Genomic DNA, 12,133 nt, shown 5'->3' on the forward strand with positions numbered 1-12,133 from the left:
GGAAAGCACTTTATTCTGTACGCTTATAAAACATTTCTTTGTTACCATTTGTATTTGTAGTTATTTAAAATCAAATCATTTCCCAGAATAGACTGAACTGCAAATCTGACCAATTTTTCTGTTTGCTTAGGTTTCTCAGATGTGGATCAGGTCTACGCTCAGAGAACACAGCTTTTTGACACTCTCGTCAATTTCTTTCCTGACAGCATGACCCCTCCAAAGGGAAATTTGGTGGACCTCATTACATTGTAACTCAGTAGAGGTCAAACAAAGGAATTAAACCATTTTAGTATTTTATTTCATAGTATCTAGAAATATTTTTATAAAGAGTTCTAGTTGTACAGTGCTGGTTTATGTAAAATAGTTGTTAAAGGGGGGTAAGGGGAAGTGGTCGGTCATTGTGCTCTTATTTAGAGAGTGTGATGACCTCCGTTTACTTAATGTCAAAATTATCTTTTTTGAATTTTTAATGCAGAGTGCACATGAATGTTCTAATTTATTTTTTCAGTTATTTTTACTGAATATATGACATGCAGGTATACTCATGATAATGTTAACAACTTGTAAAGCACTATTTTTATTTCTTAATTTTGTTATTGTTTTTGATGTGCTTTCACAGTACTTTACAAGATAATTTTGAATGCTGCATAGTGTATTATGTTTATGAAACACAATTGACACTTTGTGTCTTTCTTTGCGTGTCATAATAACTAAAGGATAATGTATAAACAATTTGTAATCTGGCATTATGAAACGTTTATACCATTCTACATTTTCTGAAGAAAAAAACATTTTCTGATGTTAAGGGCTTTCTTGTCTCAACTTAATTACAGAAGTGATGGGGGGGGGGGGGTTTAAGCTGCATGATTTTTATGAGACAGTGACTTGAAGTTCAGATTTTCCTTGCCATGTTTTGGGTTATTATGTAAAGACCAGCCAGCAGTGCCTTGGTGCACAAGGTCCCCACCCTCTAGAACATAAGGCCTTCTGTATAAGGCATGTAGGTGCAGACACTAGATACTCTCCTTGCTTTAAGAATGATGAGTTGCAGAATTGTGATTAGTTTACGCCAAACAGTATTGAATTTTTCATATTTTAGTAAGGTGCAATAATTGAAAAATATAGTGATAACTGTAAACTTGTGTGAACATGGGAAACAAAATGCAATACTGAACCCCTTTCAACTTCTGCAAAGATGAAATGTGAAACCAGTGCCAAACCCATTTTCACATTTATAGATGACATGACTATTTATATCCAGTGTGATATCCAGAACAGCCGTGAAAGCATAAAATGATGAACTATCGCTTTTACCACTGTGTTTTTGAAAATGTCTGCAGAGCCGTGCTGTTTGTTTGTTTGGTGCTGGCACTGCTTCTGAGCAACATTAAAAAAATCACTTGATTTATTACCCTTCTATGGATAATCAGTTGGGTACTGCATTTTATTGTCGTCATTTTAGATCAAGACCTGCTTTTTTCAGCTGAATTTTTTTTGATGCAACAAGTTGACCATGTTTTAGTTTTTTTTTTGTTTTTTTTTTAAAGTTGCATTATAGCCCAAGATTAAGTTTGAACTTAGGTTTTCATTTAAGTATAGTTTAAGGTGTGCGCTGTCATACTCAAACCAATTACTTTTTGTAGAGCGTTTTCTTGGAAAAAGTTTAGTTTAAAGATTGAAATGCGTTGTAAACCTGTACCCCCCAAAACCAAAAAATATTTGTAATTTATAGTAAGTGCTAAATTAAGGACTGTCATATAGAATGGTACAGTTAGAATGGCTTCATCCAGTGTGTTGCTAAATCCTCAATGCTGTTTATATACTTTAGGATTTGATTGTTAACTTTGAAAACTGCTCAAGCAAACAAACCAAAGAATATGAATTTGGTGACTCATTGCTGTAAATGTTTGTTTGTTTGTTTATTTATTTATTTATGAGATACCTACCAGGCATCATTTTGGAATGACTGTGTTTTACTTTAATGCAGTTTAACAAAGCAATTTAGCGTAAAATATTAAGATTTTCTTTTGGGTGGTAATAAAACAAAAATCATATACGGTAGTTTAGGCAACAAGCCTACTTTTCCCGTCAGTTCTTCTCAACATGGTATTTCAGGCTGTAGTGAATCTGTGGAAGTTGACTCCTTTTGCAGCATGTTTGTGTGTGTTTTTTGTGGTGTTTTTTTCTGGGATGAAATTATTTTTGGACTTTATAAAATTGATATTTTGCTTATATTTAATTTTATTAATTGAAACATTATTAGAATTTAGTAAATTATGCCTGAAATTACCAGTGTGTATTTTCTCAAGCAATTTTAAAAATTATATTGTCCAAAACCTTTGCAAGTATTGCTTAGTTTTGCTGACTGTAGTTTTTAAAATGAGAATCTGTGCCACATATATTCCAAAGCTTTTTGAAATTGTTTTTATGCACCTTCTGATGGATTCTATGGAAGCTTATTACCACCATTAAAAAAAAAAAAAAAAAGATATTGTGCTATTTCTCAAATTATTGTATTTTGCAATAATTATTTTACAAAAGAATTCTGTAACTTCATAAAGGCATTGCCTGCTGCGGTTGGTAATTGTGTACACATAAGCTCCCATTGTCTAGAGGCAGCCAGTGATGGAGAAGTTAAGCACATGCATAGTATGCAATGAAGTGAGAAGAACTGAACAGAAATTTTGTTTACATATTGTAATCCTGCATGTGCTGTGGGGTAAGTTTAATCAGCCCAGTTTAGGATCACAGGGAGCCAGGGATCATCCCTGTACCACTATGCAAGAAGCAAACATAGTGGATGGTACGCTGGTCCTTTGGGCACAATCACACAGCCAATTAGAAAAGAGTGTCCTGCATGCACTCCAATAACAGAAACCCATAAATATTGTGTAAGTTCACAGAAAATATTGGATTAAATTAGATACTTTTTTTGAAACATTGTGATCTGGTGGTGCAGCCACTCATGTTTATATCTTGAATCTTCAGGGGCTCGGGATGGGAATCAAAGTTATTTACATGATAGACTAAACAGATTTAGTTAATCGAGAGGCAGTACTGACTGATTTCCAGTATTCAATGTTAAAACAGGTAATCATATACAGTTAAGCACACTGTGATACCAGTCAATCCACAAATTCACGGGGAGAACATGCGACTGCCATGCAAACACTACTGCTATGAGGCAGGAATGACAGCTCTGCGGTACAACTCTGCCAATGTTAAAAACACCTGTGCTAAACTTGTTAAACTTTAACCTGTTTAAAACTAAATGTATGCTTGTAAATTTTGTTCCTTCTCTCTTGATTGTACACTATGTGTGTGCTTAACTGCTCCCTCAATAGCTGTCACTAGACGCTGAAGCACTTTGTGCACATTGTTATAGCAGCAGGCAATATTGTGAAATATTGCAATTCTTTAGCTGAATAATTTTTTTAGGTGCTGTGAATAAGCTTCACCATTGTCTACATGTGATTGTTAATTACTGTCTTGTCAAACATTATTTAAGTTGCTGCTTTTATTGTAATGCTTTAATTTGAAGTAGTTTAGGACAACATGAATGTATTTGTTTATTGAAAAGCTATTACTTAGTGGAAAGTTCACTTAAATGTTAAAACTAACAAAATTACTAACCATTCTTGTCAGACCAGTTGTATTTCTGTGCTTTTATCTAATCCCTGCAGGGATTTAGCCATTACACCGGCACAGACCATGCACATGTGTCTTATTATTTTGAGGATTCCCAAAAATTTAAGGATGAGTTTCTATTGCAAGTACGGCATTAATTAGGAGAACACTGAAGTCAGGCAGATGGAGCTACACATAAAAAGGAAGGAGTTTTTTTTTTTTAACTGGTTAGTTATTTTGCTGCTGAAGTATCAAACTGGCCATTGGTATATTTTGTGTACATTGGTTTAACTTAAAATATTTCATCCCAAGACTAGGAAATTAATGTAAACTAATATAAATGTTTGCTGATAGTTATGCTCCCTTTTAGTCATCTAAAGCAATACAACATTTTACAGTTAAGACTTTTAAACACATAGAAATGTTTCCTTGAACATCCAGATCGGTAGCACCAGTATATGCCAGATTCTGCACATGATGATGGGCCATTCTTTTTTTGACATTGAATCAACAAGAGTGTGTTATTACAGTAAAACTGAATGCTGTGCTGAACTTGCCAAGTCATAGAACTTAAATTGCATAAGGCAACTTCTCACTCGTCTTTAGTTGCTAACTGGTGAAACAAACATCAAAACCTTTCTATTTCTGCTGTGATAGTTGCTGACTTACGAGACCAGGACACTGTACAGTGACTTACATACAGTGATTTGTTTTCCTAAAAGGTGATACCCAGACTAGTTTAGTAACTTGCTCAGGGTCACACAGTGATTAGAAAGCAGGTATTGGACTATTGGCCTTGTAGTGCACAGTTGCTACGTTAGACTTTCAGTCTTGTTTATATTATGTCCCAGATGTGTACAAAACACTATAGGCTGTAATGCTGAAGAAGTGTCACATATTTAGTTGAAGACCTGATGCCACCTTATGTTATCAAGAGCTACAAATATTTATTTGCATTTTCATCATCCATGTAAAACCAAATGAAGGGAGAACCAACTGGGAGAAGAGCAGCACCTATGCACTTTCTGCTCGTAAAGATTTTGGCTTCCTTCCAGCCTCTATAAATGAATGCAACTTGTACATCTGTGCAGTTCTCTTTTGCTCTTAGAATAGTCATGTTTTACAGGAGATGCATATTCTCATTCTCTTCACATATCTCAGTTTTACTAGATGTTTTTGCCCTTGTCATAAAGTTAACATTTGGTTCCACATTTTTAAATAACTTGAACCTTTTCCGTGTTGTTGGACATAAATCTGTTAACGCACTTAAGTTGTTCATTTATTCAAAGTCCAGCAAATCTTAACAGCTGGTAGAACAAAATTGCACAAAAGTGTATCCTGTCACTGGATTGGTTTTCCTCTGTTGAAAGATGACCAAGTAAGTTTCTTGAATTAACTTCCATTTTTGGCGGTATGCTGGCTAGTATTGCCCTTCTCACACATACTGCATTGTGGGTTTAAATCTTGTGACTGATTGTTGTCCATGTGGAGTTTGCAAGTTGTCTCTGTTGTTGCATAGTTTTACCTCTGCATACCCGGGCTTTCCTCCCAAGTTACCAAAAACATGCAGATTAGGTCACTCGGTGATTCCTGATTGGCCCTGTGTGACTATGGGCATGTGCACAAATGGGCTGTGCATTGGACTGATGGCTTTTTCTGGGGCTGTTTCTGTCTTGTGCCAGTTGCTGTCTGGATTGGCTCTGAACCCCTATGACCCTAAACTGGAGTAATGTTTCATTGTTGCTATTTTGCAATTGAGTGTAGAGAGGATGGGATTGCAACATATTGATATACTTGATTGTATTTCTTCAGAATCCAGGATACCCTCTTTGTAAATTCCAATTCACAGCAGCACCCCCAGACACCATGACTTCATGCCTTTGAGGCCTGACGTGGTCTTCTAAATATACTAACACAGATACCTCATTTATGTTAATAAAGCCTTTTATTCTTCCTGCATTTCATGTAATTTCAAAGGGCATGTACTTTAATGAATACAAGGATTTTTAAAAAATAACCAATGCTTAACAAAACCTTTTTCTACACTCTTGAAATATATCCACTCCATCTTCACAACTTTGTTCGTATGTCAGAACCTCACACTACCCGAGTCTTCCAGTACATATCAGTTGTAGCCTTCATTTAGTCATGGCACACACCAGTGACTACCCATAGTGTAGTGCTACAAACCCTGTGACTCAGTCTTAGCAGTTTACCAAGCAAGAATTTGTCTTAAGTAGTAGTGGGCTCCTGTATGTGAGAGAGCCGATGGGCAATGAGTGCTCACCTTAACATGCAGGACATACAGTGTGAACATAAGGAAACCATGCAATCAGATTTAGAAGCTTGCCTGTTCAAAGTCGTGTTTTTGTTCTACCACTGCAGAATGAAAGAATAGGAGCAGAGGCTGAAGCTGCACTCCCCCATGCTTAGTGAGACAATCGCACAGCCACCAGCGCAATCAGGCAGTGCATCCAATGACTGTGAAAAGGTGGCAAGCTTGTGATACTAGAAATCTGAAGCTGTGCTGAGAAGCTCTGAAGTAGTTACGTAATCTGACATCTTTCTTCAAGTTGAGGAGATATACTTAACTGCATTTGTCAAGTTGAAATTGTGTTCCACCTTGAAATCATGTAGTGTGCCTAAGAGAAGCAAAACTCCTGTGACGATGAGATAAGAAAAGTCAGGTGATTTGGGACAGGTATGACAGCAAATGCTAACTAGTTTTATTTTTGTGTCTCAGTACTTGTGCTCTGTTTTGGAACTGGGCGACTGAACTCAACAAATGTCATTTTTTCTACATGAAGATAACAGAAATACCCCATATTACCTCACTGTCCCAGTATTTTGGCTTCTTACTGTAGCTACACAAGCGTCAGATTAGCCTTTTCTTTATAAATCTCCTATTTAAACAAATAGGGTTTTCCATAGTTACAGTTGTCTAGCTTTGAGGTGATGATCATACTAGCAGCGAGCACAAAGTTCACCAATAAATTGAACACCAAGCCTCTCAAATATAAAAGGGAAGTTGTGAGATGACGATAAAAATGTGTTTAATGTATTGCTGAGTTCACTTGACCATCCATGCAGGATTTGATTGATTGGAGAAAAAAAAACACATAAAAAGGGTTGCATTGTTTGGTTTGAAATATGACACTTTTATTAAATTTCATCATTCTACTGTAAAACGTGCAAAACACTAAACGAACAAAGTCAGAAGTATAGAAACTGTAATAATGATGAATAATAATAATATGAACTGCACATGTGAGAGTGATGTCACTTTCAGATTCACCCTAATCCTTTTCAGTTTCACTGCCTGAAGACGGACTCGCTTTGTCATCAATGCTGATGAGAGGCGTTTCGTATGAGGCGCCATTATGAGGTGAGGAGAAGACGTGTCTATACCATTGTCCGAGTAACACTTAGCACTAATGCTGTTAGCAGTTTTACACCCTGAGTAATCCTCGGGTCTTAACACATCTGTACAGTTGCCTGAGTGACACTCGGGACTAGCACTTTTAAGCACCATTTTTTTTTTTACAGCCCGAGTAACTCTCGGGTCTAACGCGAAGGAGATTAAAGGATGAAGTAATAGAAAAGCACATCTTGTGTCTGCTTGTGTGGTTTAATCCACATATTGTAAACTTGCAACAGCCAAGCAAAGCAAAACTTCCATTAAAAAAACTGCTAAAGAAAAAGTGTGTGGAATCATCCAGAAAACCCAGCAGACGTGATGGTGCTGTACATATCTGGGAAGAAATTTTGGTGTTGACCACATTGATTTAGTAAGCAGGTTACATAGCAGGCATGATCTGAAAGAAACTTAATATTGACACATATTAGTTAATGTTTAAATAACAATCTTCCACCTGAAGAATCTGCTAGCTCTCCTTGGACATCTTTAGAGGACCAAGTGGAATCATCAGGGGTGCCATTTTAGAAAAGTGCACTGAATATCAAGGCAGGGAGACCAGCAAAAAGGTGGGAAAGGTCGGGTATAGACGAAGCGCATCTGTTAAAACTCGGCAGTGGTCACTAAGCTCTGATTCTTTCCAAAAAAGTTATTTTAATGTAATTTAGGATGGTAATCCCACTAATAATTAATTGGATCTAAATACCCCATATGTATAAATAGTGTTTTGATTTTTTAAGTAGTATTACTTGTTTTTTTCTTTGTTGTCAGTTTTAACAGTGCACAAGCTGTAGGCTTAAAATGTTTTAAGCACCTGAAGTTCCCCCCAGCCCTCCTCTGGCACTTGCTTCCCTCCTTAGTTCATCTGCACATTACCTTCAAAATGGAATGCATTTTAACTCAGAATCAAAATGCATGTTAAAGCACTCGACACAATGAAAATGAAGAAAAACGTACAATTAGATGTTCATTTACTTCATGTCGTTACGCAGCTCCAATATAAAGCTTTGTCCTTGTTCAAGGTTCAGTACTCTTTGTTAAAATAAAAATGGGGTCTTTTCGTGGTTGCACCAGCGCTTACTAACATTAACAGCAGAAAGCGGCCAAGTCACTCTTGGTGTCTTTCTGAATACAGTGAGGTGAACTTCCAGTCTTGATTTGATACTTTCACTTTGTAAATGTTTAACCCTACAATAGTTGTGCTTGAAAGTTTGTGAACCCTTTTAGAATTTTCTATATTTCTGCATAAATATGACCTAAAACATCATCAGATTTTCACTCAAGTCCTTAAAGTAGATAAAGAGAAGCCAGTTAAACAAATGAGACAAAAATATTATACTACGTCATTTATTTATTAAGGAAAATGATCGAATATTACATATTTGTGAGTGGCAACTGTATGTGAACCTCTAGGATTAGCAGTTAGTTTGAAGGTTAAATTCGAGTCAGGTGTTTTCAATCAATGAGATGACAATCAGGTGTGAGTGGGCACCCTGTGTTATTTAAAGAACAGGGATCTATCAAAGTCTGCTCTTCACAACACATGTTTGTGGAAGTGTATCATGGCACGAACAGGAGATTTCTGAGGACCTCAGAAAAAGAGTTGTTGATGCTCATCAGGCTGGAAAAGTTTACAAAACCATCTCTAAAAAGTTTGGACTCCACCAATCCACAGTCAGAAAGATTGTGTACAAATGGAGGAAATTCAAGACCATTGTTACCCTCCCCAGGAATGGTCGACCAACAAAGATCACTCCAAGAGCAAGGTGTGTAATAGTCGGCGAGGTAACAAAGGACCCCAGGGTAACTTCTAAGCAACTGAAGGCCTCTTTCACATTGGCTAATGTTCATGTTCATGAGTCCACCATCAGGAGAACACTGAACAACAATGGTGTGCATGGCAGGGTTGCAAGGAGAAAGCCACTGCTCTCCAAAAAAAAACATTGCTGCCTGTCTGCAGTTTGCTAAAGATCACGTGGACAAACCAGAAGGCTATTGGAAGAATGTTTTGTGGACAGATGAGACCAAAATAGAACTTTTTGGTTTAAATGAAAAGCGTTATGTTTGGAGAAAGGAAAACACTGCATTCCTGCATAAGAACCTTATCCCATCTGTGAAACATGGCGGTGGTAGTATCATGGTTTGGGCCTGTTTTGCTGCACCTGGGCCAGGATGGCTTGCCTTCATTGATGGAACAATGAATTCTGAATTATATCGGAGAATTCTAAAGGAAAATGTCAGGACATCTGCCCATGACCTGAATCTCAAAAGAATGTGGGTCATGAAGCAAGACAACGACCCTAAGCACACAAGTCGTTCTGCCAAAGAATGGTTAAAGAAGAATAAAGTTAATGTTTTGGAATGGCCAAGTCAAAGTCCTGACTTTAATCCAATCGAAATGTTGTGGAAGGACCTGAAGCGAGCAGTTAATGTGAGGAAACCTACCAACATCCCAGAGTTGAAGCTGTTCTGTACGGAGAAATGGGCTAAAATTCCTCCAAGCCGGTGTGCAGGACTGATCAACAGTTACCGGAAACGTTTAGTTGCAGTTATTGCTGCAAAGGGGGTTCACACCAGATACTGAAAGCAAAGGTTCACATACTTTTGCCACTCCCAAATATGTAATATTCGATCATTTTCCTTAATAAATAAATGACCAAGTATAATATTTTTGTCTCATTTGTTTAACTGGTTTCTCTTTATCTACTTTTAGGACTTGAGTGAAAATCTGATGATGTTTTAGGTCATATTTATGCAGAAATATAGAAAATTCTAAAGGGTTCACAAATTTTCAAGCATAACTGTAAGTGATTGTTCATTTGTTTTGTTTTTCCTTGTTTTTGGCATTGCAAGGCTAACTGATGAAACAAACCGAATTCCTCCGAGTTGCTGCACACAGTGCTCTACTAAAGGGCTCGGCCCCGGCAACACAAGCGCATCGCCAGTAATGGCCGCGTACCCCATACACTCTTACGTCACTTAAGTGGAGAATCCAGGAATGTCGGTACCACTCTGAACATGAATGTTGTGTAGACCAGTTACAGATGTAGAATTACTTTGTATGTAATGTACATATTAAAGATTGTATTTTGTTCATTTTCTTAATAAAATTGAAACAACAGTCTTGTGTTTTATTTCTTCATGGTAAAAAGTTTTAATATATTTCTTTAAACAGTGTAGAAGTATAACACTTGAACAAATATTAACCGTGTTTGTAACATTTCCCACTATCATTAAATATTCCGTTTTTTAAAGAAATATTTTAGGAAATCACAAGTGTATAGGTACACGAAAACACTGTTGCTACTGGCTGCTTGACTGCTCTTTCATGGTGGGACACCTCAGGGCCATCTCGGCTCACCCACTGCACACCTCAGTATTTTTGTGCCCAACACACTTTTGCAGACGTGTGAGTGTACATCACGTCTGTTGGCATCCTTACGCAAAATAGAAACCTCTTAGTGGCAGAGTTTTCCGTTTGAAATGATTTTATTCACTCAAGTGCTATGAAGGAAAAACACATTTAAGAACCTCAAAAAACTACAGCAATTCCAGTGTGTCAGACTACTGTTCTCTAGTATTATACGTCTTCAGAATGTTTCATAAATACTTCTATCGTTTGCAAATAACAAAAAAATCTTTACAAAGGTATTTTTTTAAAAAGCTTTAAGCACCCAGGCTGTCAGTTTCTACTTGACCACTTTCAACAAAGTTGGGTTCAAGTATAGTGTGTATGATTATTAACTAGCTAATTGTTTACATTTTTATATTAAAAAGAAACTACTTTTCAATGTCTGTGACTATACATACAAAACACCAAAACCTGTTCAGTCAGTCGCATCCTGCTCGTTACGCTACGTGACATCAAGCAGGAAGTAGTCAATATCAACAGATAAGATACACGAAGCAGATGCACCTCTACAAAGATTACATGGCACAGATAATAATACTCAGCCCACCAATTTATACTTTTGATCAAAGTTCTTGAAGTTGTCTGCATAAGACATAAGATGCTGTTTGACACACAATTATGAATAGAGTAAACAAAAACATTGACAGTTCAAATATACCCATATTTAAAAGCAATAACTGACTTTCAAAGTAAACAATAAAACAATCATCTTTGCAATATTAAAATATGTGCACATAATACATAAAATAAGTTTACAGCTTAAAATAACTTTTTGGCAAAAGTGTAGATGTGAATGTGTAAACAACTACAAATAAAGAATGTAAATGAAATTGTCAAAAAGTGTTCTGTACCCAAGTCCCTTAAGGCTGGCTGTTGCTGGCCTTTTGCTACACATGTACATTTCTGGCCTCCATTAGGCCTTGTCATTTGAGTCTTTATAAAAAGCTGCTTTGGCTTCTTTAGGCTCTCACTGAACTGTTCCTTTTGCTCTCCAGTGACATTTTGTAAATGCGGGTGCCTTCTGCTGAATGGCAGCTGTGTTCTTGGGCATTTTGAAAGTCAAAATAAATTAATAGGGAGTGCTAGTGACGTATCCCTCGAGTGTTACGTGGCTAGGCTGGGCCATACCCAGTGTGAGTCTCAACTAAATGAGGCACTTCATGTTTGGATTGATCAGTAAATCACTGTCGTAAATGGCTTTTACACGCGATAATAAACATTTACTTCATATTCTTAACTGAGTAGCTGGTTGATCTACTGTAAGTGTCCACTGAGTTGCTGTTAAATTCCTGAGCCATTAATTGGTAAAGCTGCCTAGTCTGTTACTCTCCCGCTTCTTTTGACTTGGTGGACTTGTCGTCTATGAGAAGCCCGGAGTGCGAGCTACCACAAATACTGGATGTGGACTGGCTATGGCCGGCTTGAACACTAATGGCACGTCCTCAAGCTTAATCACTAGGCCGCCTTATATTTTGACAAGATGTTTATGCAGGTCATTTGACGAAGTTGCTCAATGTTTAACTGTTTTAAATTTAATGCTAAGCTGTTTGTTACAAAAATAAATGGTTTTAACTTACAGTAACTCACAAACATTGTACTTTAATTGACTAATACCAACTCCTGTAAGAATATGAAATAGGCAGGAGTTTCCAGCTGCTTATTACAATTCTACATTTGTT

The 12,133-nt window shown here is 37.0% G+C and overlaps 1 protein-coding gene across 1 annotated transcript in view; it reads left to right on the forward strand.

Annotated features, from left to right (window-relative positions):
* The window catches only part of mkln1 (muskelin 1, intracellular mediator containing kelch motifs), an 89,752-nt gene extending 79,589 nt beyond the window's left edge, over positions 1-10,163 (forward strand). The window contains exon 18 of the mRNA XM_028814334.2: positions 131-10,163. Coding sequence (XP_028670167.1) covers positions 131-252 — 122 coding nt within the window. The 3' untranslated portion in view covers positions 253-10,163. The remainder of the gene's footprint in view (positions 1-130) is intronic.
* The last annotated feature ends 1,970 nt before the right edge of the window (positions 10,164-12,133 follow it).

This window comes from Erpetoichthys calabaricus, chromosome 1, assembly GCF_900747795.2.
Source record: "Erpetoichthys calabaricus chromosome 1, fErpCal1.3, whole genome shotgun sequence".
Taxonomy (NCBI): Eukaryota; Metazoa; Chordata; class Cladistia; order Polypteriformes; family Polypteridae; genus Erpetoichthys; species Erpetoichthys calabaricus.